Source organism: Phaenicophaeus curvirostris, chromosome 1, assembly GCF_032191515.1.
Source record: "Phaenicophaeus curvirostris isolate KB17595 chromosome 1, BPBGC_Pcur_1.0, whole genome shotgun sequence".
Taxonomy (NCBI): domain Eukaryota; kingdom Metazoa; phylum Chordata; class Aves; order Cuculiformes; family Cuculidae; genus Phaenicophaeus; species Phaenicophaeus curvirostris.
In genome coordinates this window covers 117,550,885-117,575,533 of record NC_091392.1, presented here as the reverse complement: position 1 = coordinate 117,575,533, position 24,649 = coordinate 117,550,885, and the positions used below count along the sequence as shown (strand labels likewise).

The 24,649-nt window shown below is 40.4% G+C and overlaps 1 protein-coding gene across 7 annotated transcripts in view; it reads left to right on the top strand.

Moving 5' to 3' along the window:
* Positions 1 to 24,649, top strand: part of HSF2BP (heat shock transcription factor 2 binding protein) — a 49,871-nt gene that overhangs the window by 5,672 nt on the left and 19,550 nt on the right. For 5 of the 7 annotated variants that reach the window (XM_069872475.1, XM_069872427.1, XM_069872436.1 and 2 more), the window contains exons 3-7: positions 2,470 to 2,573; positions 6,643 to 6,792; positions 12,108 to 12,246; positions 14,371 to 14,488; positions 18,198 to 18,301. In XM_069872475.1, the coding sequence (XP_069728576.1) occupies positions 2,470 to 2,573; positions 6,643 to 6,792; positions 12,108 to 12,246; positions 14,371 to 14,488; positions 18,198 to 18,301 (615 nt within the window). Of the gene's footprint in view, positions 1 to 287; positions 359 to 2,469; positions 2,574 to 6,642; positions 6,793 to 12,107; positions 12,247 to 14,370; positions 14,489 to 18,197; positions 18,302 to 21,739; positions 21,876 to 24,649 lie in introns of those variants that run through there. The other 2 variants (XR_011338774.1, XM_069872463.1) reach the window with 2 other exon arrangements.

Genomic DNA, 24,649 nt, shown 5'->3' with positions numbered 1-24,649 from the left:
AGCTGGCAGTGAAAGTTGTTTCTTCACTTAGTGAAGCCAAGTCTGTAAGCCTCAAGATTTTAGTGTTAGGAGGGAAGAACCTTTCTCGCCAGGGATTGAGACCTGCAGCCAGTGGGAGAATCTTTCAGGCTTTCCTTTGTGCTACTCAAGAACATGGTTTGCCAGAGTCAGCAGCACAGCTTCGGTCTTCAGTGTCAGCAAAATGTTTGCTGCTCGTTCTGCTGCTGTGTGTCAAGAGGCTGTCAGATGTTGGAACTGGTGCATGCAACCTTGAATTCTGTTTAAAGCATAGGAGTGCACTGCTGGGAGAGCTGATAGGATGTAACGGGGAGTTGCCAGGAACAAGGCACAGCTAGAGGTAGGTCTCTTTTCATCCACTTACAATATAACTTATTTCTTTCTCCTCTAGAGTGAACCTAGGCCTAGTTTCCCTTGACATAAAACATGATGATGACTTACAGGAGGTTGACAAATCCTGGTTTTATGTGGAGGACTTCAAAAGATAGAGGTAGCATTGTATTAGCACTCAGTAAATACTATTCACCTTCTCCTGGCTCAGTTTTGCTTGCTGGACCTATGAAGTTTGCCAGTGAAGGATGTGGCATCTTCATGTGACACTGGCACAGGTTGCCCAAGGAAGCTCTGGCTGCCCCTCTGCTGGGGCTCTTCAAGGCCAGGTTGAATGGGGCCTTGGGCAGCCTAATCCAGTGGGAGGTGTCCTGCCTGTGGCAGGGGTGTTGGAACTAGATGATCTTTAAGGTCCCTTCCAACCCAAACCGTTCTATGATTTTATGATTCATGTATTCACTGGCTGTGCTGATATTGGATGCAGGGTGGATTCATCCTCTTGAAGGCTGGAAGTGATTCTTCTCAGTCAGGAGAATGCTTCCTTTCAGCAAGAGAATTTTTCACTGGGAATTGGCTACCTGGCAAGGATAAACAAGTTCTTGGTCTGCCATTGATGAGCAGAGCGGGCCCTGCTCTTGCTCAAGTCATCTTTCTGGCAAGTACCTAAGACTAATTCTTGAATAGATCCATGAAACTGAATCGTTGTTACTTGACAGAACAAAGGAAAGTTTCCTACCACTGACCAGAGTTGTTCCTCAGAAGCTCCATTAATCCATTCCCCCCACTTCATTAATTTTCTTTGTATTGCAGGTTGAAAAGAACTGAATGCTTGGAGAGCATGCCCTGGCACATATATATTTCCCAGGAGTGGACCCTTGCCTTGCCTCCTTGATTTCTGTTTAAAAGTCTTGGTGTTGATGGCTTAAAATCATGGAAGGGCTGGGTGGAAGTATGTTCCACCTTTTTAGAAAAGCTGATTCTGGCTAGTGATGTGTGTATATCTGAGATGATAACATTTTGTCAGTTAAGACGAAAAAAGAAAGGAATTAATTTCTGAAAAAATGTAGAATTACCAAATGAAATGCCAAAATCCAAGCTTGTTGGATAATAAGGGGTGTTTTTTTAAAATGATGTTATCTTTTGATAGTTGAATTTGATATCCTGTTTGGTAAATACATTTAAAATATTGATCAGATATAAGAGGAAGTATTTGAACTGTGTTAAGCCATGTACCATACTGTCATGATCAAGGGTTTGGCACTTGAAGTGGGACGTAGCTTGTTTTTTTAAGCTAACAAAAATTACACTAGATTCTCTTTGTACATTCCGTTTTAGAGTTACTTAAATGTGTTTCCTCTTTTTGGTATGAATACTAAGCATCCAGAACAATGGTTTTTAAACTATATTACAGTATGCAACGCTTGTTTAAAAATATCCTTCAACATCACCATCCCAAAATGTAATACTACTAACTTGATTTCTATTCACTAAAATAAAGTGTCTTAATTGGAATGTATTTCTGATAACACCAGAGATTAATTTTTTAAGTGAATTGTAAAATATACTTTCACTGACCTAATTTTTAAATAATTCATAATGTGTTGTTTTATAAACATTAATTTAAAATATTTGGACTAGTTGCATTTCGGTCTTTACTATTAATGTAATTTGTACATTGTGTATTGAAACACTCACTTTTGACTGAGCTTGGTATACCTTTTCTTAGATTTTCATTATATTCACTGAATTTCAAAGATATGATACATGAAAACCATCATGAAAACAAGCAAAGTAAAAAATGAAATAAAAAAAACTCTGAGGACCTAAAGCTCGGTTCCAGAATGGTATCTTATGAGCACACAGTATTTAACAGCTAGATGTGGTTCTTTCAGTCTTTCCCTGTTTGAAATCAGAAACACATCATGCTCATTTAGTTTCTTATGAGAACTGTTGAAATGTGGCAGATAGAGATACACCAGTTTAGCCACGAGGAGGTGATCTGACACAACTAAATAGTTAAACCACCTCATCACAGTTGCACGTAGTGCATTCTTTTTTATTTTAGTGCAAGCCCGTTGATCATAACTTATTGTTTTGTTAATCTGCTTTATCCTGTCACAGACATGGAGAAAAAGGAGGAGGAAATAGAGCAGCTGAAAATGGATTGTGAACACTTCAGATCCCGTCTGGAAACAGCCCAGGCAGATTGCATGAGAGAGAAGAAGGTAGATTTGCTGTTAGAATATTGGTACCTGCATGTTTGACTTTTATTAAAAGCAGTGATGACCAGTTTTTCATGTTCATGTCCCAGAATACACCCTCAGCCTAAGAAATAATCTGGGATTTCTATTCATATAGTCAAGTGATGAGTAAATTACTTGCCTGTAAGTTCCTAACTGATTTTTTTTTTCCCCTAGATATTTATTTCTGGAGCAAAAGGGTCAATATTATTAACTAGACAAAATATAATCTGTTGCAATACCAAAAGCATTCAATGTGTACAAACAGAGGTACAAGCTGACATTTGATCTCCTGCTTAAGAACATAACTCCTGCATAACTGCATAGGTCTCTTACCTTCAGGGCTGTGTGAGGTGCTGTTGTATGGAGTTGCTTATGGGCTTCTTGGCAGGGTTCATTCTGACCTCTGTAAAGTTAAAAATCAATCACTAGCATTTTATTGTACAAGGTCAAGTAAAAAATTGAGTACTTGGGAAGATTGTGGTGTAGCTGGCATTAAAAGATCCTTCACAGAATCAGTTCTTTTGAATTCCATTTAAGTATAAAGTGTTTTCGAAGAGGACAATAGATGATAATGTAAGCAACACAGTGTACAAAATTAAACCAGCTTTTCTTTTAGCTTACTGTAAGCTGTGTGCCTTTGTTTAGTTGTAATAGTCCTTCTCAACCACCTGTTGATCCAGTTGCCAGACACAGCTGTGAGTCAAAGAACGATTACAGGGCTCCTTTTGCTCTGTCAATATTGTACTTAGCAATTATGAGAGGGGAGATTCTTAACCATGAATGAATAGCAAAGACTGTGACTTCTGAAACTGTGGGTCTTCTGTGAAGCTGTTGAGGTTCAAACAGGATCACGTGCTCTAGGGGCTTAATTTCTGAGAGGTGTGAGAATCATTTGTTATTATTTGCTGCAGAAGTTCATTTCCTTGGACCTAAGCACTATCTTCAGTAGCCAGCAGAAGCTTTGTCAGGGTTCTAGAGTTAGTATCTGCCAGCCTTGGGGTTGTGCAAAGACAGATGAATCTCTAGAAATGATGATTTCATTTTTGAAAAGGAACAAATGAAGAGTTCTGTTCTGCAGTTTTAGGGCACATCTGTGTGAACAAGTCATTCTGGAATGAAGTTGGGTATGAATGTAAAGTATGATGGAATAGTGCATAGAATCATAAAGGTTGGAAAAGACCCCTACGATCGTCAAGTCCAACCATAAAGTTGTCTACCTGGATATTCCTTACTTCTAAATAAGTATTTTCTGGAGTAGCTATTGCAGTTTGGCAGTAGACACTCGGTTAGCTTTGCTCTGCACCCAGGTCTTTACTTGTATAAGCATCCAGGGTGAAATCTCAGAGATTTGATGGTACTGCTTTAGATATTAATGAACAAGGTCATACTCTTTATTCATGTTAATAGTGGAAAATAAATGGCAGGTGGTTTAGGTTTGTGATGCCTTTTGGTTGACAGTTTTAGCTAAAGCTTGGATAGCTTACTAAGAGTGGTTGTTGTCTTGGTGTTCCTGATCAGAGCTCTTCTCTCTGTGTCTTTGCTGTAGTGCAGCGTACACTGGTTGTCTAAGTGGCTCCTCTTACTTGCCATGGAGTTGTGTTTGTCTGAGTGGATTGTGCCTACGTACATTGTGAAATCCTTTAGGTCTTTGGGATGAAACAAGATGGAGTATGTGTGATTTTTGTTCCTGTTGATCACTTTGCATGGTGCTTTTCATTTGGTTGCTGTTCTGTGGGCATCCTTGCATGTAGTTTCTGAATTATTTTCTACATACTTAACATCTGAAGGAAGAGGAAATGATTCACTGAAACAAACACAGAATAAATGCATTTTCTAGTTGAACGGTGCCCTTTTCTTAGGGGATCATAAATCAACATCTTGCATTCCATAATTTCTGTGCAGTGCTGTATCACTGATTAGCGAATCGCTGTGCTTTCTGAACTTGAGCAGAACTTGAAGTGTACATGTACATGTTATTCTTGGCTAGTGTCTTCTTTGTCTTTGCCGAGTTATGTACTTAAGCACTGCTGTATTCTTGTGCCTTGATCCTCTCCTGAAGATGGTGGTGTTGCATAGCGCAGTGGTTGCCTTGTGACGTGAACTCTCAGGAGCCTTGCTTCCAGCTACATTATTTGCTTTTGTAGGCTCAGTTTATTTTCCTGGCTCTTGAATGTACTATTTTGTTTTCCTTGCTTCATACCTTTGTTCTGATGTTGCTTTTGATCTATTAAAAACTCTAACATTTGCATCCTTCTTGGGGGATCTAGCTTTGGTATTACAGTTTTGTGTCTTGCTAGTCAGTATTGGGATACAAATGCAAAATGCAAATAAAATGTGTTTAAAGTATGTTTTCCTAAGACTAGAGCAGTACAGAAAAAAGTCAGGGACAATGTAGAGATTAGACAGGAGGATGCCTGATGCACATGGTGGCAGAAAAGCTGATAGGTCTGGTAGTGAGTTATGTAAAACATAATTTGGCTAACATGCTTAAAAATGGTCAAAGCATTAAGAAATAAGAGACTTTTCCTGGGACTTCTGTGCCTAGAAAATCAGCAGCAAGTATCAGTCTTTTGCATATATTAAACTATAAGGTGAAGGAGGCTCTAGAGCAGAAATCTGCTTAACAAATTTAATTTGAACTTTACAAATCCTAGCCTGCGTGTTCCATTAGCAGCATGACAAAGCAGTGCCAGTCAGGCTGTCAGGTGTGATACAGGAGGCTGGATAGGTAACTGATGACAGAGTACAGGCAGCTTTGTACTGTTTGATTTGCAGATGAGTTTATGTTCCTATTCCTTCCAAACCCTCAATACAAAGCATTAAGGTAAACCCCTAAAATGACAAAGATACTAATTTTAAAGTCTCGATGGGACTAAGTGGTTGAAAGTTCTGTTCTGTTTATTTCCTTTCAAAACTGACATGGGAAAGACTCCTTCTCCTTTCCCCAGACTTCATCCTGGTTGCTAAAACACACAAGGGAAATTGGGCCGAGGAGCATGCTTTCTCCAGGGAATTTGAAAATCCCATGCCCACAAAGTAGGCAGAGCAAGATCCTTCTGTCCTTTTGACATAGAGTGGTCTGTGATTCTCTCTACCTGCCCTGCCTCTCTCTCTCTTTTAATAATTGAGTAAGCATTATTTTTCTTGATTGGCCTTTATCTTTCCCTGCAGCACTGTCTAATACCACCCTGCTCAGAGTGGGGAGCCCTTCTCACCCTGAGAGACCACAGGCTGTTCAGTACCCCTGCTTTCATCTCACTGTCTGCTACAGCTCTAAGCTGGGAAGTACAGCAGCTTTGTATCCCTGTGGCAGTTGGTAGGAGGCCAGTGGGACCTAGAATCACGCCTAATCTCATGGTATTCTTCTGGCCAACATATGATTGGAAAAAATGTGCTACCAAATGGAAATTGTGTGCTGGCTGTGTTGGATTGCACTGTTCTAACTCTGTGCCTTGTGGTGAGGACTACTGAGCAGCTCACTTAGGTGATGGATGCATGGTGGTGCCTGGGCTTTCTGGATATGAAAGGTCCCCCAAACTTCAGACCTTAGGTGTGTTTTTCAGCTGTGCTTTACCACTGCTAATTGGGAATATGCCAATAGAAAAAAGTAGATATCCAGCAACTCTACTGTGTTGGCTAAGGCAGATCTCTATTTTGAAAAACAAAGCAACCCTCCCTTCCTGAAAGCTGTTTCCAGTATCTTTAGTAAGGTGTCTGGAAAAGCTGATCTCTGATGCTGAAATCCCTTCTCTCTCAAAAAGACATGTAGCTATTTGCTTGGGAGGAGTAGAGTCTCCTATCAGCCTTCTCTAGGTGCCACTCAGTCTCGTCAGGTCACTTGGTTTGACCTTGTGGACAGGCTTCTGGTTACTGTCAGCCTCCATGACATGCTTACTACTTAGATACAGCTCAGGAGAGAAGGGATGGGGACTTGCCACCCCCATCTTTGTTCTGTATATGGCCATGATGTTGTTTCTTGTTCTGTCCCTCAGCTTAGAAACGTGATTTGGCTGACGTGAAGTGCAACCAAAATTTCCTTGCACTATTTCAGGAGAAACTAGACCTCCGCCAGCAGCTGAATGAAGCCAAGCAGCAGCTCCTCCAGCAAGCAGAGTATTGCACAGAAATGGGTGCAGCGGTGTGCACGTTGTTGTGGGGTGTGTCTAGCAATGAGGAAGCTGTTAAAACCATTCTAGGAGGAGTAAGTATGGTGGGTGAATGCTTATTGGTGGTAATGCTGATAGGCCTTTAAAATAAGGACTTTGCTTTAAACTAAGGACCTTTTAACACACTTCAATATAGGAATATATTTCAGAAACTAATGAATGCCAAAATATTTTCTGAATTTTATATTCTTTGTGAACTGTCCATTGTTGTTTAAGAAGTGTTGAAAATACATAGTGTTATGAAGCAGGCTGGCAATAAATGCAGGGATTAAGTCTTATGTTATCAAACAAGGATTATCTCGTTTTCCACCACACACAGTTAAACTGGAAGCAAGGGTACAGCTAGCACAATTTAAATATCTTTGCAAGCTCACAGAAGAAGAAAATAATTCTTGGTACATGCAGCAGTTCTCATGCCTATAGAAGAACTATATCCATGGAAGAAAGACACATCCATCAATTCTCAACTTCTTTTAATCTTTGTGCTGCCTTAATATTTGCATGAGTCTTGGGAATTTAGAGATCCTAGCCGCTTCGTGTCTAATGAATCTTATTAAATCTTCTGTGTTAAACTTGGGCATGTAGCTTACTTGAAAAACAAACAAACAAAGCAACAAGAGTTAATGACAATAGTAATATTACAGCTGACATAGTTTCACTGCCAAGGGCAGTTGATGGAATTAGGATGGATCAGAGTAACTGGCCTGTTAAAAATATGATGTTCTGTCTTGTCACAGCCAACATGGGAAGAAATTATTGCATTTAAACTGAGTGAATTGATGCCACAGTTTCTTCTGGCTTGATTTTTCAGCAGCATGATGAACAGCTGAATGAATAGGCTTAGTTCATTATAGTAAGTGGTAAACCAGTTTGTTTATCTAAGAGGTTTTCCAGTTTGGGTGCACCAAAATAGAATTGCAAAAAAACCCCCAAAACAACCAAAATAGAAAAATATAAAGTACAGAAGGAACATCTTTTGGAATGTGTCTGGGAGAGGGCTACAGAGATGATCAGAGGGCTGGAGCACCTCCCATACGAGGACAGGCTGAGAGAGATGGGGGTGTTCAGGCTGGAGAAGAGAAGGCTCAGAGGAGACCTTATAGTGACCTTACAGTACCTGAAAGGGCTACAAGAAAGCTGGGGATGGACTATTTACAAAGGCTTATGGTGATAGGACGAGGGGCAATGAGTATAAACTGGAGAGGGGCAGATTTAGACTGGACGTAAGGAAGAATTTCTTCACCATAACAGTGGTGAGGCACTGGCACAGGTTGCCCAGGGAAGCAGTGGCTGCCCCATCCCTGGAAGTGTTCGAGGCCAGGTTGGATGGGGCCTTGAGCAGCCTGGTCTGGTGGGAGGTGTCCCTGCCCATGGCAGGGGGTTTGGAACTGGATGATATTTAAGGTCCCTTCCAACCCAAACTATTCTATGATTCTAATTATAACTTTATACTGGATAATTTCTGATGATCAAGGTCCAAGCAGCAGCAGTTACTAAGGAAAAAAAGTCTGGAAAAACACTGTATGAAACATTTAAATAACAAAAAAGGCAGGTGGGTACTACAGAGTCACTACATAGCAACAAAACCAGTATAAAATTGCTTTCTGTATTTTCAGAACAGTTTATAGCCGTAAGAGTCAACAATATTTAGTGACTGGCTATTGCTATTTGAGATGTAAAATGGTATTTAAAGGGTATGTTTCCCACAAACCTAATGCTAGCGGTGATGAAAATGACTGTATTCCAGCAGGATGAGAGTAACTTTAGAGGAACCTTGTTGAAAGCAGACTTCACTATCTAAATTAAGTATAATCAGGTAAAACCAAAACTGTTACCTGCTGATTTGTAAAAGGGTAAAAAACCCAACTGTGAAGATGCAATACTTCCAGATATACTTTCCAGATTTGCTTGAAATGCAAAATATTTCTACTCTAGTGATTTGCACCTTGAAGACTGTTCAGTTCTGGGCCCCTTGCTACAAGAAGGATATTGAGGCTCTGGAGTGAGTCCAGAGAAGAGCAACGAAGCTGGTGAAGGGGCTGGAGAACAAGTCTTATGGGGAGCAGCTGAGGGAACTGGGGTTGTTTATCCTGGAGAAGAGGAGGCTGAGGGGATACCTCATTGCTCTCTACAACTACCTGAAAGGAGGTTATAGAGTGGAAGGAGGTGGCCTCTTCTCCCAAGTGACAGGGGACAGGACAAGGGGGAATGGCCTCAGGCTGTCAGGGGAGGTTCAGACTGGATATTAGGAAAAAGATTTTCACAGAAAGGGTCACTGGGCACTGGCAGAGGCTGCCCAGGGAGATGGTTGAGTCACCATCTCTGGAGGTATTTAAAAGACGAGTAGACGAGGTGCTCAGGGACATGGTTTAATGGCAGATAGGAGTGGTTGGACTCGATGATCCAAGAGGCCTTTTCCAATCTGGCAGTTCTATGATTTCTAGCAAATATTAGAGCCCATTGAACTGCTATACTTCCAGGGAAGATCATATCAACATTTTTGGGTATCATTTTCTTGTGATAGTGCGCATAACACGATAAGAAATGTGCCTGAGTTTGCAACAAAACTACTAGAAAGAGCATAAACTGATCGTATGGCTTTGCAGCAACCACAGTTTACAACTGGCAATGAGTCAGGCTATTAAAAGACGATGGAGATCTGTCTTACAAAGTTTTTGGTTTAGTTTATTTTTGGACAAGTTATGCAGCTTGTAGCATTTTCCAGCCTCCCCTGAGAAGATGCTGTGAAGTACAGAAATGTACAGGAACATCAGGAATGTTCTAAAACTGTTGCTTATGTGTAAGTGTGTGGGGAGGGTAGCATCAAGTCAAAATAATTTCATACCTTGGGGAACAATGCTCAAGCTTTTTTCAGTCTTTGCAGATATGGAAATAGATCTTTCATACAGTTCTATAATAGAGATTCATAGAATCATAGAAGGGTTTGGGTTGGAAGGGACCTTAAACATCATCCAGTTCCAACCCTCCTGCCATGGGCAGGGACACCTCCCACCAGACCAGGCTGCCCAAGGCCCCATCCAACCTGGCCTGAAATACCTCCAGGGATGGAGGAGCCACGCCTTCCCTGGGCAATCAGATCAGATTGACTGATTTGATGTTTGGAGCCAATATGCCGTTCATCTCCATATGGGCTGGGAAAGCTAAAACTAGAGCAGCAAATTTCAAATGTAACACAAGTAGCTTTCAAGGCAGTGGGAGAGAGTTTCTACCAATGAATAATGTTTCTAGAGCGAACTTGAAGAAACATCCAGAGAAGCAGCACAAGAGAGAGTTTTCAAGGATGTCCACCTGCGTGTGCCAAAAAAGAGCTAAATGCCTTCCCATGAGATTGTTTTAGATGTCTTTCAAAAAAGCTTCAACCAGATATCTGCATGGCAGGGCTCTCACATTGAAATGTGAACTGAGGGTTTGATTTCAGAACAACATCAAGGCTTGCTTCAACTTGAGAAACTTTGGATCCTACAAGGTGGAATGGTACTTCAGTTATCTGTTCTGATGACAAAGGCTTTATCTTTTATCACAGCAGTTTTGTATGTTAACTGATGTTTTCACGAAGGAGATACTTGGACTGCAAAGGGTTCATCACATCCCCTGAGCTCAAGCAGCTTAATGGCTGCTCTCAGAAGGGTTCCTATCTCGGTGTCTGGGTGAGACATTCTTCAGTCCCATGAAAATACTGTCAAGCTAATAAGAGACTGTCCAGAGTACGTAATGTTTGCTATTTATAAACTCTACTCCAGCTTCTCATACCTTGCTGTTTGTAAATGGCTATTTGAAAAGAAGGTTCAGCAGAGAGGACGCTCATGGCATCTCAGGGGACTGGCAAATAGAAGATTTTGCCTGTTTTCTTTGCAACCTACCAGCTACTCGGTTTGCTTAATACTGTTATGTTCCTCTGTGAATAGATATATTTGTAATATCCTTACTAGTCTGCTATAGCAGGCTGTCTTCATTTTATCTTGCATCCTCTGCTGCTTGAACTATAGTCGCTGCTTATGGTAAAATTGCCATGTTTGAGGTGAGGTGTCCATAGAAGCTTAGGAAGTACATCCAGCAGATGCAGAAATGCACGTTTTTCCATTCTCTTTCCCCATGATCCCTTCATTCTGGTTATTCTGGGACCACAGTATCACATGCGAAGATACTGAATATTGGCTGACCCTGCTTTTTACATCCCTTTGCTGGAATCATCCCACAGGAACTGTACATCTTTGTGCTGAATGTGCAGCAGTGGAGGAAAAAATAAATGTTACCAGTAGTTTTGCACGTATCGTGAAAGCAATAGTTTCGACAAAATATTAAAATTTTCAGTCACTTTGCAAAAATGAGTAAAAGTTCAGGCATTTCTTGGGCTGTCCCATTGGCTTGCTGCCAGAAATGACTGAAAGTTTAAGCTGTTTCATGAAATAATTATTAAAATTGTTGAAAATACCAGGAAAACTGGCATTATGGACTCTCTGCTACACTATTATTTTTTTTTTAATGAAAACTAGCATCCTTTGTGGGTAATGGTTACATCAGTGTTTTACAGATCAGCCTTAAAATGAACAGAAACAATTCTCTTCATCCTTCTTTGTGGACTCAGTCTGCATCTCTGTCCAGGCTCTTTGACATGCCCTGAGCTTTGTACCAGGTGGCTGGTTCTTCGGCAGAGACTCAAATGGAGCAGGATTCCAGCTGAGGGGAGAAGGCCATGCAATATAATTGCTGACTGTACTCTTGTTTGTACACCTCGGCGTGATGATTGTCTTGCTCGTGTGACATTGCTGACTTAAATTCAGCCTGTAACCCATGAGAGACTTGTTTATGTTTCTAAAGAACTTCTACCTAGCCTGTTGTTCTCCTATCCTGTTAGTATCCAATTGAATTCTGCTTTTTTTTTCTGGGTGTTATATTGGTTTTCTTAGGAAATTCTTGTCACGATGTCAGGCTGCTCTCCAGTCTTGTGCTGGATAGGGTTTTGACAAAAGCTCCGGTAGTAGCCCAGGTAAATATGAAACACCTTGTGGAACTATTACAAAGCAAGGAGATAATATCTTCACTTTTGAAAATAAGCTTTAATTCTGCTGTTCCTTATATATTATTGTGGATCTAGGAGGTAAGTACACAGTATTTTAGTTTTATTAATAAATGTAGCATTGAGTAGTTTACCATTTTCTTTCATGTGATGTTTTCAAATATTAGAGGGTGAAACATGATACTTAGTGCATACCTGCTATTTTCAGTTGTTTCTTGAAGTAATTTTGGAGATTGTCTGGTTTTACTGTAGCATCTAATAATCGTAGTTGCTGTAGAGTGTATAATCTTCTTTTCTCCTCCGCGCTTGCAGAGTAAAGCAGTGAAGTTTTTCACAATCACTGCACAGACCATGGAGAGCTTTGTGAAGTCATTAAGTGAAGACATGAAACAGCAGGATTTGGATTCTGATGAAAATCAGTTTGTATTAGCTTTGGCAGGGATTGTAACAAGTAAGTTAATGTTATCTCTCAGAACAGCATTCCATGTGTGCTGGGGATTTCTGTATTGCCTTATTTGTGCTGCAGTAATTCAGCTTTTCAGAGTTAGGAATTTAGTCAGTCTGCATATCTTGGGTGACTTCCTAGTCCTTTAATGTTCGAGTGGATACTGTCACTGACACTTCTGTGAGGTGTTGTGTTCTCTGCGACACCATTAAGGATTAGGCGGGGAAGAGGCATCGAGTTCTGAATTTCACTAACACGTCTGTTCAGTCTAGAGTAAACTAAGGACCATTCTCCTAGTCTTGTATGCTCACCTTAGTTTGTAAATGTCAAGCAATTTATTATACTTTCTGAATCGCCGGTAACGCTAACATCTTCAAGATGTATGAATTGGAGGTGATAGGAGTAGATCAGCCCCACTTTAAGGTATGTGCTCAGCATTTTGAAACTACTAAGAATTTTTGTTGCTGGCAGATGGAACCCACCTTCACTGTCCTGAGTCAATTGTGCTAAGAGAAGTGAAAGGTAATAAACCTGATTTCCATACTAAGTGTTCCCTTTTGGGGTCAGAAAACAAGTAGAAAGCTGCAATCTACCTTAACATGGCTGCCCTTGGCTTGGAAGGCTGTGAGAAATGGGGCTGATACATGACTTGCACTTTTGTGGCTGTGCAGCTCTCCAAGTGACACTAATGACTTGATTCAAGATAGATAAAACACTGACTGTTTATACAAATAAATTAATATTGCATCAACTTTTTTTTTTGGAATGTGGAATTTTAAGTGTTGTGGTGCCATTAAAGATTGTAATAAAAAAACCAATGTGTGATGCATTATGCTGCTGTACCAAGGTGGAAACCAGTTCTCTCCAGTTGCTTCATTAAAAAAAACCCAAAAAAACTCCAAAAAACCACCCCTAAAGCATTGCAAAAGTAAAGTCCGAACAAAGAAAATGTTTAAAGGCTGGGGAGTGGGTATTGATGTTCTACCTGAGGAGGCATCAGGATATTAAAGCTAATATAAATTTTGCCAGTGAATTTGATATTACCAAGATTTGTCTCTCTTTGTACTTTGGGAAAGGTGGTTGCTGAAACTCGGATGTGATGAAGGATACAGTCAGATGAATGATGTGGAAAGTACTAGCTTAATCCTCCTAATTATGCTGTGAAATAGTATTGCATTAGAAAGTGGTATTAAAAGAACACTGATGAAGTGGTGGTGAAGTACCAAGTATTCAGAAGTTAGAAAGCATCAGAACAGAAGTTCTCAGTGCAGCCTGAACACAGCATAAACACTGCAATAACAGTCTTTAATCATGTGTCTGTAGTACCTCTGCTTATTCTGAGGTTAAAAAAGATGCCGGGATATATGTGCATAGGAGAAAAAACCTCAGGCTGCATGAAAGTGGAGGACCTGTGTCGTGCAAAACATCCTCAGACTTGTGCTGAATGGCAGGCCGGGGAACCAGGTTCTGTTACTGGTTGCAGTACATACACCGTGCTTCACGTGTTTGGAGGAGGCTTGGCACAGTGGGAAGAAGCCTGGGTTGCTGGAAGATACCTCTTGTGCATAAAGGTGCACTGAGGTGTGGGGCAGGCAGAAGGGAAAATGCTAAAGGAAAGTCTGCTTTGGAGCAGTATTCTTTGGGAATATTTTTGCCTTTTGGTTTGTGCACAGAAAATGCAGAGCTTGCACAGAGGTAGGCAAAGAGCTTTTGAGGAGATGTCTTTGAGAATTTTGGTTGTGTAATTTGGCAAGTATATTGGATTGAGTGATTGTAAACCAATCTACAATCTCTTTTCTTTCTAAGTGGGATCTATAATGGTCAGCTTTGCTTGAGTCACACATTATTTGTGGATGAATCCAACCTTTTGTTTCATAATTCACTATGTTACTGCTAGGATGCTGGCCGCTCTGAATATATATTTTAGTTACCAAAGTAGAATTATTAAGGAGTTTGACCAGTATAATTTGCTGCTTCAGTATTTGCTATGTAGGTTAGTATAGTTTGCTACTTTTATATATACGCCATAGTTCATTCTTCACAGCTGACATATGTTTTTAGTGGTCCTGCTAATTAGCGTAAACTTTTGTTTGAAACATGATTTTTATGGTGTTTTGTGTTCTCTCACAGATGTGGCTGCGCTGGCGTGTGGCCGTGAGTTCTTGGTGAGCTCAAGTCGTGAATTACTGGACACAATGATGCATCTCTTGGGAGACATGAAGCCGGGACTCTGTACCAAATTTAAAGTGTATGATGACCTTTTTTTGTCCTTTGAAATGAAATGCATTATCTTGCAGTGTAGATCATAGTGACGGTGGTGGTTTTCCCACTCTTCCGTTCTTTCCTTTCCTGGAGGGGAAACATAATTTTTGGAAACTCTTTTCACTGTAACACTCCTTGTGGATCTGCCAGGCTTGGCCACAAGGTTCATCCAGGTTTTGTGTCTCTAGGCACCACAGTAAGGTAGAGATGAGCAGGGCTGCACCCTTCTACCTTATGAGGAGCCTGTGAGTTGATGTCAAGGGACATGTGAGGTCAAGTTTTAAAACAGAGAGGATGTCGGAAATACAGACTCATATTTATTCCCTTCCAATCTGAAGACTGTCAAATGCTGAATCTGCTTAGTGAAGAAAGTGAGTTATGTATCTGCTAAGACCAAAAATAAATTAGTTCATTCTACTTAATAGCCAGAAGCACCGTGCACATGTTTGTGTAAGGTAATGCCTATAAAGGGACCTTTTGATACAGCCTTCTAAAGAAAAGGCTATGTTACACCATTCACATGCTGGAGAGTTTAAATAAACTATTGCCTTTGTCTTTTTCTCAGATCTGATACAAGCTGAGTCTATATGGCCTCGACTGAGCAAATTACTGTGGCTTGACAAGTACTTGCTCATCAGCTAAGCTGTGAGCACTTGCTGTGTCCACCTGGTTAATTTATTCATGAAGATGACCTAAGGCAGTGTGGTGGGTTTTTTTCTTGTAAGTGGGACACACACACACTAAGAATTCATACCCAAGCCAGCTGTCACAGCCCAGCTGACCCACAGCAGCTCTGTCAGCCACGGTAATGTGACTGTGTCTGTGCATACATTTAGGCAGGTTGTATGTGATAGGCACGAAATCAGACTCAGTCTTAACTTTGGATAGGTTTTATCTTGCCTAAACTCAGCTATCACAAAGCTAGATGTCAAGTGTCTGCTAACTGTCTGGGCTTCTTCCCACAGTCAGTGGAAGGAGGTGGTGCTGTCACGCGATCGCTGGGTTAGAGGGAACAAGTTGCCCTCTGAATATGTTTGCCTTTCCCGTTCGGTAGCTGGGGAAGCTGAATAGCCTGTGCTCTAGGCAGTGGTTAGATACTTCGATGTCAGTCATCTACTGTCCTTCCCAAACGTTGGGCCTGAAGATCAGCACTCAAAACAGGGTAGTTAACTCTTGCAACAGTGGGGCTTTTTTTTTGTAAAACCCACACTAGAAGATTTGTATGAAAATCTCACCTTAAGAAAGAAAAGGTAATTTTTATACCTTCATGTATATAACAAAAAGAAAAAAAATTTGAAAAGAGCACCTACGCTGTTTCAAAATCTTTACAGAAATAAGAAAGAGGACTTTTTTTGAGAGGACGAGAGAGAGGAAAGTGTTTCTAAATGCACACACGAACATACTCTAAATTTCAAGCAAAAATTGTCTCTGAGTCCAGATAAATTATTTTTGATTATTTTGAATTGTATTAATGTAATTGGACTGTGTAACTGGATTTGAGGGCCGTCCTTTTGAATTGATAGTTTGGGTGGTTTTTTAGGTATATTTTAAAAGCTTCCTGCTCTGCAGAAGAATTACACATGGTGATATAAACTTGGTTGCCATGCAGTAATACTGATAAAGTAAGTGTAACACAATCCTGTGAAATGGCAAGGGATTTGACAGGCGCCAGCCTCTTAGGCTAACAAATCAAGCGAAGCTTAAAAAAAGAGGTTGCAGAAGATGTTTGATAGGTGAATGCTACAGTGGCCTGAATTCAGTGCTCTGATTGTTCTGTGGAACATCAGAAAGCACTAATTTTTTTCTTACTTTGAACTTTGCATTTGATAAAAAAGGTGTATTATGACATTAGAGCAAATGCCAGAAAAGAGATTTCTTCATATCCTTGTCATGGAGTGAGGGATCCTAATTTGCTCAAATGTTTTAGTGCAAAATGTTTCCCTGACGCTCGTCTTTCACGTCTGTGCTCAGGTATCCTTTTTGTCTCAGCTCCCTTATGTCTTGTCACCATTGAGGTCTTAAAACCCATTACTAACGCTAGATCTCTTTTCCTGTCCCTTTGAGGGATGTTACACTCTGCCAGCCCAGCAAATAAAGGTTTGGGGTTATTTTGTTTTCAGATTGTTCTCTGCATGTAAGGTTTTTAGCTGCTTGTTAATCTTAAATAATCAGCATTTTCATAAGCAGATGTATCAGAAGAACTCCCTTTTCTCTCTGCCATAAGGAACATAAGGCAGTACAAAATATGACAACTGTGAGATAAGGATATGATAGTTAGCATAAATTGTAGTGGGATTTCTAAGTTAACTGTGGACAAACTCTGGAGTCATCTTAAGTAATGTTTATGCACACAGACTTACATACATATATATGGACACATTTTTAAGACTGCGCCTCACGGATGAAAAAGTCTGTACATTATTCTGGAAATGCAATGCGTTTTTCTCAAAGCTTCACCATGGTGTTACATGGTAGGACATCATCAACCTAAAATTTGATCAGTTGAAGAAAAAATTTGGCTCATTGTTTTCAAGGATACATTTGTCCTTTGTTCAGTTTTGAGGGTTTACAATTCCTATGGATTTTATTTTCAAAGATGTTTTTCTTTATTGTGTGACATATCACGAGAAACTGTGAGCCTAATCCCACACACAGTGGTTTCAAACACTGTAAACTGATAAAAAGAGGAGTTCTTTTTCCTCTCCTAGATCTAGCAATCCTGTGTTTTACTTATAACAGTGTATACATTAAAAAATTACATGAAAAAGATCTCATTTGTTGCAGCACTGCTACAATATTTAGTGTAATCCATGAGGGTGTAATGAATAAATATATCCAAGGCATCTACATGAGTGCTAGGACTCTCATGTGTCTCTGCCTTTCTGAAATAGCAGTGGTGTGAAAGACTTGAGGTTTTCTTCTCACAGATATCAGGTTTGTTCATCATTTGTAATTGTTGAGCAGTCAATAAACATTTACACAATTATTCATAACCTGTGATTAAATTGTTAAGAGTCTTCAACTTTGCTCATGTAGCAGTTGAAAGCAGCCAATAAAAATGTGCTTTAGTACATATTAGTACGTTGCACATTTCAGGTGATGAATCGTATGGAGTTTGATGAGACTTTCTTACTCTCGTGGTGGGATGTTTCTCCGTGTTTGAAGTATGTGATTTAACAGTAGAGACAAGGTTTTGCACAACCATGTTCATATATAATTTAAAACTTCTCTTTTTTAATAAAAATGTAAGCTATTATAATAGAATCATGAATCATGGAATGTCCTGCATTGGAAGGGACCTACAAGGAGTGTTGAGTCCAACTCCTGTCCCTGCACAGGACAGCCCCAACCATTTACTCTGTGTCTGAGGGTGTTGTGCAAATGCTTCTGGAATATTGCCAGGCTTGGCGCTGACTGCTTCCCTGGGGAGCTGTTCCTATGCTCTACCACCCTCTGGGTGAAGAACCTTTTCCTAATATCCAACCTAAACCTCCCCTGGCACATCTTCCTGCTGTTCCCTCGGGTCCTATCATTGGTCACCAGAGAGAAGAGATCAACACCTGCTCTTCCTCCTCCTTCTCTTCTGAGAAGCGGTAAATAGGCTTCTGCATAAGAACATGCTTGGCATAAATAGCAGAAGATGCCAAAACGTGCAAAGAAATCAAAATACATCATATCTTTTCTTTCTATTCTAGGCTAATGCTAATGTCACTTTACAATGTGAGTATCAACTTGAAGGGCTTGAAGTACATCAGTGAAAGTCCAGGTTTTATTCCTTTGCTTTGGTGGCTATTGAATGGTAAGTTGCATTAAGAACCTTGTAAATCGTGACTTTGGGGACTGTAGATTGGCAAATAGGTATTGCAAGTAACAAAACAAATTTATATCCATAACCTGATGATGGTATGGGGTTTGTCAGATTAAAAGTAAACAAAAATAGCAAATAGCTGAGGGGAGAAAATACACATTTCCCACAACATTTTGGCACTGTACATAGTACTAATATAAAATTTATGGATGGTAGAATTAAAAATGGGGAATGGAGAATCTTGATGAATTGGATTAAAAAAAGTCACCTGTATTTTCAAATACCAACTTGAAAGTAAACCCTGAGAGGAGACGATTTATCAGATAACTTCCATTTAGCAAAAGAAAATGTATCTGTGTTCTGGCACATTTTGAGGAGAGAAGCCAGCCTCTGTAACTACAGTCACCCGTGACAAAAGTGACCCTTCCTACAGCTGAAGGGAGACCTTGTGCTATAATAGGATTTGGGCTTGCGGGGCTTGATTACTATTCCTAGCTTTGCCTTTGGCCAGTGCAGGATGTCAAGGGCTTCTGTTGCCACTGTTGGGTACCTGAGTGACATCCAGGCTCTGCTCTTTCCGAGGCTTCAAATCCCTGCGTGGGAGCTAGCAGAGACTGTTGCCAGTGTGCATTGGACGTGGCGAGCAGCTGTGTGCACAGCTCATAAGGGACAGTGAGGACAGCAGCAGGGACAGAGCCGTGACACTGTCCTGCCGATGAACTGCTCCTAGAGTTGCTCTTTCTTGGCTTCCTCAAATTTTTGTGGCTCGTTTGTGAGAAGATTTTGTCGTGCAGTTCATAGGACTAGGGAGGTTGGTCATCCCGGCACTCTGTGCTGCTGTGCAAAACCCTGCTAAAATACAACCAATAAATACTAACAGCAGCTGATCTGAGAGAGGCTGCATTTGCTTTTTCAAGGACGTAATTCGATACTGAAGTTTTGGAAAAGCTTTGATTTGGGGCGGTGAACTGGAAGCTGTTTGTATTGCTCACAGTTCCCTCAGCTGTTTGCAGAAAATGTAGATACTTGTGCTTTTCACCAAATAATTTCCTGCATTGCAATGCCATAGACACTCTCTTCTGAGATCTCAGAAAATTAACTAATCCTTGTAAAACTGTTGGAAAGCACCAGTTTTATATTTTTTTTAATACAGTTTGAGAAAAATTGTGTTCTTGGAGAACACTGAGTACGTGGTCCTTTGTTCGGTTGTGCTTAGAAATTTAACATATGTTAGTCCAGATTTTCCTTTGACTTTATATTTGTGTAATGTATACATAAACTGCTGTTATAGCAAAAAAGAAAAAACCCAGACCGTCATGAAGAATTCTATCCAACTATGAGTTCCCAAATGTGCCCTTCTAAAACAAAGAAGCTAATTGTCTGATGCAGACTATTGTTTGAAGACAGCTCCTAGGTCACATAAGAGGATGAAATGGAGCACAGTTATGATTAATTTGCAGCTGCTAATGGAAATAAGAAATGGAAAGGCTACTCAGCATTTTTGAAAGTGTTAATTGTGTATGGCTGCATTGTAGAAGGAAGGACAGGCATGGCTAATTCCTTCACTTTTTGATAATGAGGCTCTCCGAATACAGCAAATGAGGAAGATTCTCAGATAAACCACATCTGCTGGTTCAGACTTCTGACTTTGGAGGAAGTCCACTTACTGTCGAGGAAGAGGGCTGATGAGTTGGTGTGTCAGATGAGAGGTCAGATCCAAGGTTCGAACTTGTTCCCATCATTTTGTATAAAAGCTCTGTATTTTTGTTTGCATTTAATCTATTTCTAAATGTTTCAACTTGCAGAGCTCAGTAGCTCCCTCCTGCTCTTGCTGCTCTCCTGTTTCCTTGGCCAGCACTTTCAGCTTCTGGTAGCCGTGATTTAGCATATAAACGCCCAGAACTGCTGCAGCATAAGATCTTGGCAGTTTTTTCCATGCAAGGCAGTAGAGCACTACAGTCTTCTGGCAGGGTATGCTGTATTAGCCGCCTTCCTGCAGGAAGCTTCTTCAAAGAGTGTTTTGATTGCAGCCTGTGAGGTGATTCAGCCTTCCACAGTTCTGTGAGCTTTTATCAGCGTTCCCACTAAGAGACGCCCTTTTTCTGAGGTTTTTTTTATTTTATTTTCAGAGAATCATATTGTTTGCTTTTCCGTCATCAGTCTACAAATGTCTGAGACCTCAGCCTATACGTTAAGGCCATTTTCTTCCCACTGGTTTGTACGTAGTTGATAAATCCCTCAAATTCCTCCTATGAATTCTCAGTCTCTCTAAAGTCTTCTTGTTCCCTGAAGAAAAAAATGTCTTTTCCATTAAGCAAAGAGGGAGCAAATAATTAACTTTTATTTTCTTTATTCCTCTTTGTTGTATCTGGAGCAAAGCAGGATTTGATTCAGGTTGTCTAGCAGGCCTTTTGAAAAGACAGAAGTATGCCTTGACATTGAATATACAGATTGGAAGGGGAAGGAGGAAAAACCTCATAAAGATTTCTAGTGGAGTAAGAATGTTAACAGCAAACTAAGTTTGTCTGTCATACAATCTTTGGAAAATTTGGATGAGCCAATACAACTCCGCATGCTAATAAGAATTCTTAATAACTCTTTCTGCTGGAGGCTATACTGACAATAGGAGAAAAACAAATGTTTGACACAGTTTTTAAAGGTAAGGCAGTAGTTTTAGCACTCTATGAAGTGGGCTTTGTTTTTTCTTTTTCTCCCTTTGCAAACACTGACTAAAAGACGGGCACACTTTAATAAGAAGAATATACACCCTCGAACTGAAGAATATACTCTGATGGCTTATGTAGCTGTTATATCCTTACGTAGATATCAGCTATGACTACCTGTACCTTCCCAGTGCGGTGCCAGCATAAAACATGTGAATGATGACTCAGACTTCTGTCTGTGGAGCAGCTTGTGGGATCAGTAGGGTTCTGTTCTTGTGAAGCACCATTTGTTTGCAGAGCAGCTGTTCCCATCTTGGAGGAAATAGGCAGCTTTCGTTTCTTCCATTGTCGCTATGTTGATGCCTTAGCTAAGAGTTTTGCATAGCTTTCAGATTATTCAGGAGCCCTGTCCTCAGCAATAGAAAAAGAAGTTCTATAATTTTGGATAGAAATCCACCTGAGATTTGTCAGTATTTTTTTCTGGTGCTTTACTTCTGTAGATGCAAAAAGACTTGCATTCTGTAATTTCTAAAGAGGGAAACTGTGACTACACTCTACCATGGATCTTTTGAAGAATAGGAAGGCTCAGTCAGCTCAGGTATTAATAAGAAAAACTAGATTTATGGTTTTAATTTTTGATCATACACCTATCAACAGATGGGTTCTGGAGAAGGAGTGTAGGCTCTTTGTTGGGATTTAATAGTTGGTTGTTTTTTTTTCCTTTTATTAGCCTATATCTTTATTTTGTTTTTCCCAACTTTTCCAGTTTAAAAAAAATGCTCTGCTTGGATACATGCAAAAGTGTGGAATTCAGAGACTATGTCAGTGACATTTCTCATCTATAGCTGGGAAATTGCTCTAGATACTTCATTAAACAGAAGACAACAAGAGAAACAAGAGAAGTATGACTAATTTTAAATCTTGCCCTTTAGTTCCTTCCACATTTCCACATGGACATCTAACCTTGTTTATCCAAATACTTTGCAAATGATGGTCTCTATTATAAATGCCTGTATGAAGCACATTCTCTATTCTGCTAATGCTGCCTTCAGCCTGCAATATTTGCTTTTCGTGACTAACCCTGAAGGTTTCTAATGCCTTGCTTTTCTGTTTGAATTGGTTATGGCTGTGAGAGTTTTTGAAAATTTAGGTTATTTGCATGGCAGCATGTTATTTAGAAGACATCTGGACAAACAGAACCTCCCTATTTATAAACTAATGTCTGTATTAAAAGAAATTTTAGTTGATGGATGGATGAAAACCTGAATTAGCAGTCTTTCAAGCGCTCGTTTCATACTCTTCAGACTGTGAAACTAATTGTAAAAAGAGGATTGTCCTTTTTGCCCTTTTAAGACCACATCCATTCTATTAAATGCGAAGTTGTCAGCTCTGACGCAGAAAGTCCCTGAACCACAGTTAGCTGAGAGGCTTGAAGAGCGTCTGGGGGAAGTCTCACAGAATGCTTGCCCTTTTCCATACTCTAAGCATGCTCTGCAAAGGATATTTGCCCAGGTGGAGCTCTGGCTGGGCGTGATGTGGCTGGCCTTGCTGTCTGCGCAGGGGTTTCTTGACGAGGTCCTCGCCCTGCCTAGCAGCAGCCTCATGCAAACTGACATTTTCCTGAGGACCAATGTTCCTCTTTTTGTGAACAAGCGTAAGACACCTTAGCTCTGGTAAATGCATCTGCCACTTGTTCTTGTATTTTTACTCTCATTCTGTAGCTACCATGGAAATCTTGAGAAGCCCAGGCTAGGATTCATGGGAGCTGGACAACATATCTGACAGCTCACCCACAAATCTGCCAGCTGCAGAGGGATGTCTGTGCAAGCTCCTTTTCACTCACAGCCCCTAAGGAGCAGTTAGGAAAATTGGAACCAAAGTACTGCTTTGATCTGGACCCCAGGGAGGCTCTCTCAAGGATTTCCCACATAAAAGTGTGACAAGCATGTGTCTGTAGGAGAGTGGGGCATTCTGGTTAGCTCAACTCCTTGTCTGACAGCAAGAGCAGTCACCTGGCCAGGGAGACTGAAGCAAACTGAGCTGTTACGTAGGAGCTGGGGCAAATATGTTGCAGAAAGAAAGTGCGTTCACATCTGTAGGAATTGCAGCAGCAAAGCTCAGTGTTTCTCTCTGCTCCTTCCCCGCACAGTGTCTTTATTGTAATACTTCTTGTCTCCTCAGACCTATCAGCATTTGAAAATGTCCAGAAAACCCATTGCTGCTGCAGATACTGGCTCGGATCCACTTGGATTGGCAGTGCAAAGAGATCTTACATGGGGTGAGCTGTGGCCCTAGCTCTCTGTTAGAGATGCTGTCAACGTAGTCTGACAGCTTCATAAAAAGGGAAGAGGGAATTGCAGGTCCCCCCTTCATGCTAGAATCAGACAATTGAATTGAATGACCTTTACGACAGTGGTAGGAAGCTTTTGTAATACTGCTGTCATACATAGACATAGCTGTAAGCAGCTTGCTGGTAATAAATCTTGCATTCAGGTGGCCAGAGAACAGTATGGGCACGTGTGAACTGAGTTCATCCAACTCAGAGCCAATTGTAGATAAGCTGTTTAGCATTGATGTAATGCAATTACTTAAACCCTGCTGTAGGGAACAGTTCATCTGAGAGTGCGGTGCTAATGACAGATGTGACTAAAATCTGTCCACATTATCAGCTGCTTTTGTCAGTGACTGAAAGCTAGTGACATCAAACAGTAGTGCTGGCAGCTAGCAGGACGTCAGCAAACTCGAGCAGTTTCAATACCTCGTTAAAATTACATCAGCATTTTGTGATGGTGGTAGGCTTACGCCGCGCTTGTGATCCCCAACTGAGGCAAGCAGCTTGATTTCTTCCCCTGCTCCCCAGAAATAATGGTTGTAGTTTTGAAATTTTAGTTGAAGAGATATGTGTGCTAGTTGTTGGGAGGATGTGATGCAGTGATTTGATTACAGCTAAAGGGTTTTTTTTTTTGATCTTGTACAAACAAAATGTTACTCAGCTAGTGTAGAAATGACTAAATCTGGAAGCAGTTGAAATAAAGATAATGCTGAATAATCATCATTCCTTACATTTCTTCTGAGTATTCTTTAGACAGGGTTTTCAGAAAAAACTCCCTGATAATATTGGAGAGATGAGAGAAAGACTCCTAAGGTATTTTTTTTTTAAATCCTCTTAGAAAACACGGTTATCTATAATAAGTAGTATTCTCATAACTGCATGTAATCCTCAGGGAGTATATTTTAAGGCATATGTATTTATTTAACTCAAAGCTTCTCAAAATACATGCAAAACAATGGCAATCAGAGGTTAAATGTGTATTAAGTCATCTTCTGGTGCAGGATCATTTCCTTCCTTCGTTGTATGCCCGAGTGCCTAATCTGTTGTTCATTTGAGTGACTCAAGCCGTTGAGCTTCCCTGGCTGCTGCTGGAGATTCTTCCTAGAACCTCTTTGCTCTTACTGGAAAATGCTCTTGCTCGTCAAGCTGGAAATCATTTCCTGGTCTCCTACAGATCTTAATTTTGTTAGCTCCCCTCCTAAATGCTTCTTCCCTGATCAATCTTTACTTTCTACAGCCTTTAAACACTTGCAGTTAGTAGTAACATAGATGCCTGTAACAGTATTAATAACAAAGCACTTTTCATGCAGGGATTTGAAACATCTTATATATGAGAAGCTTCCC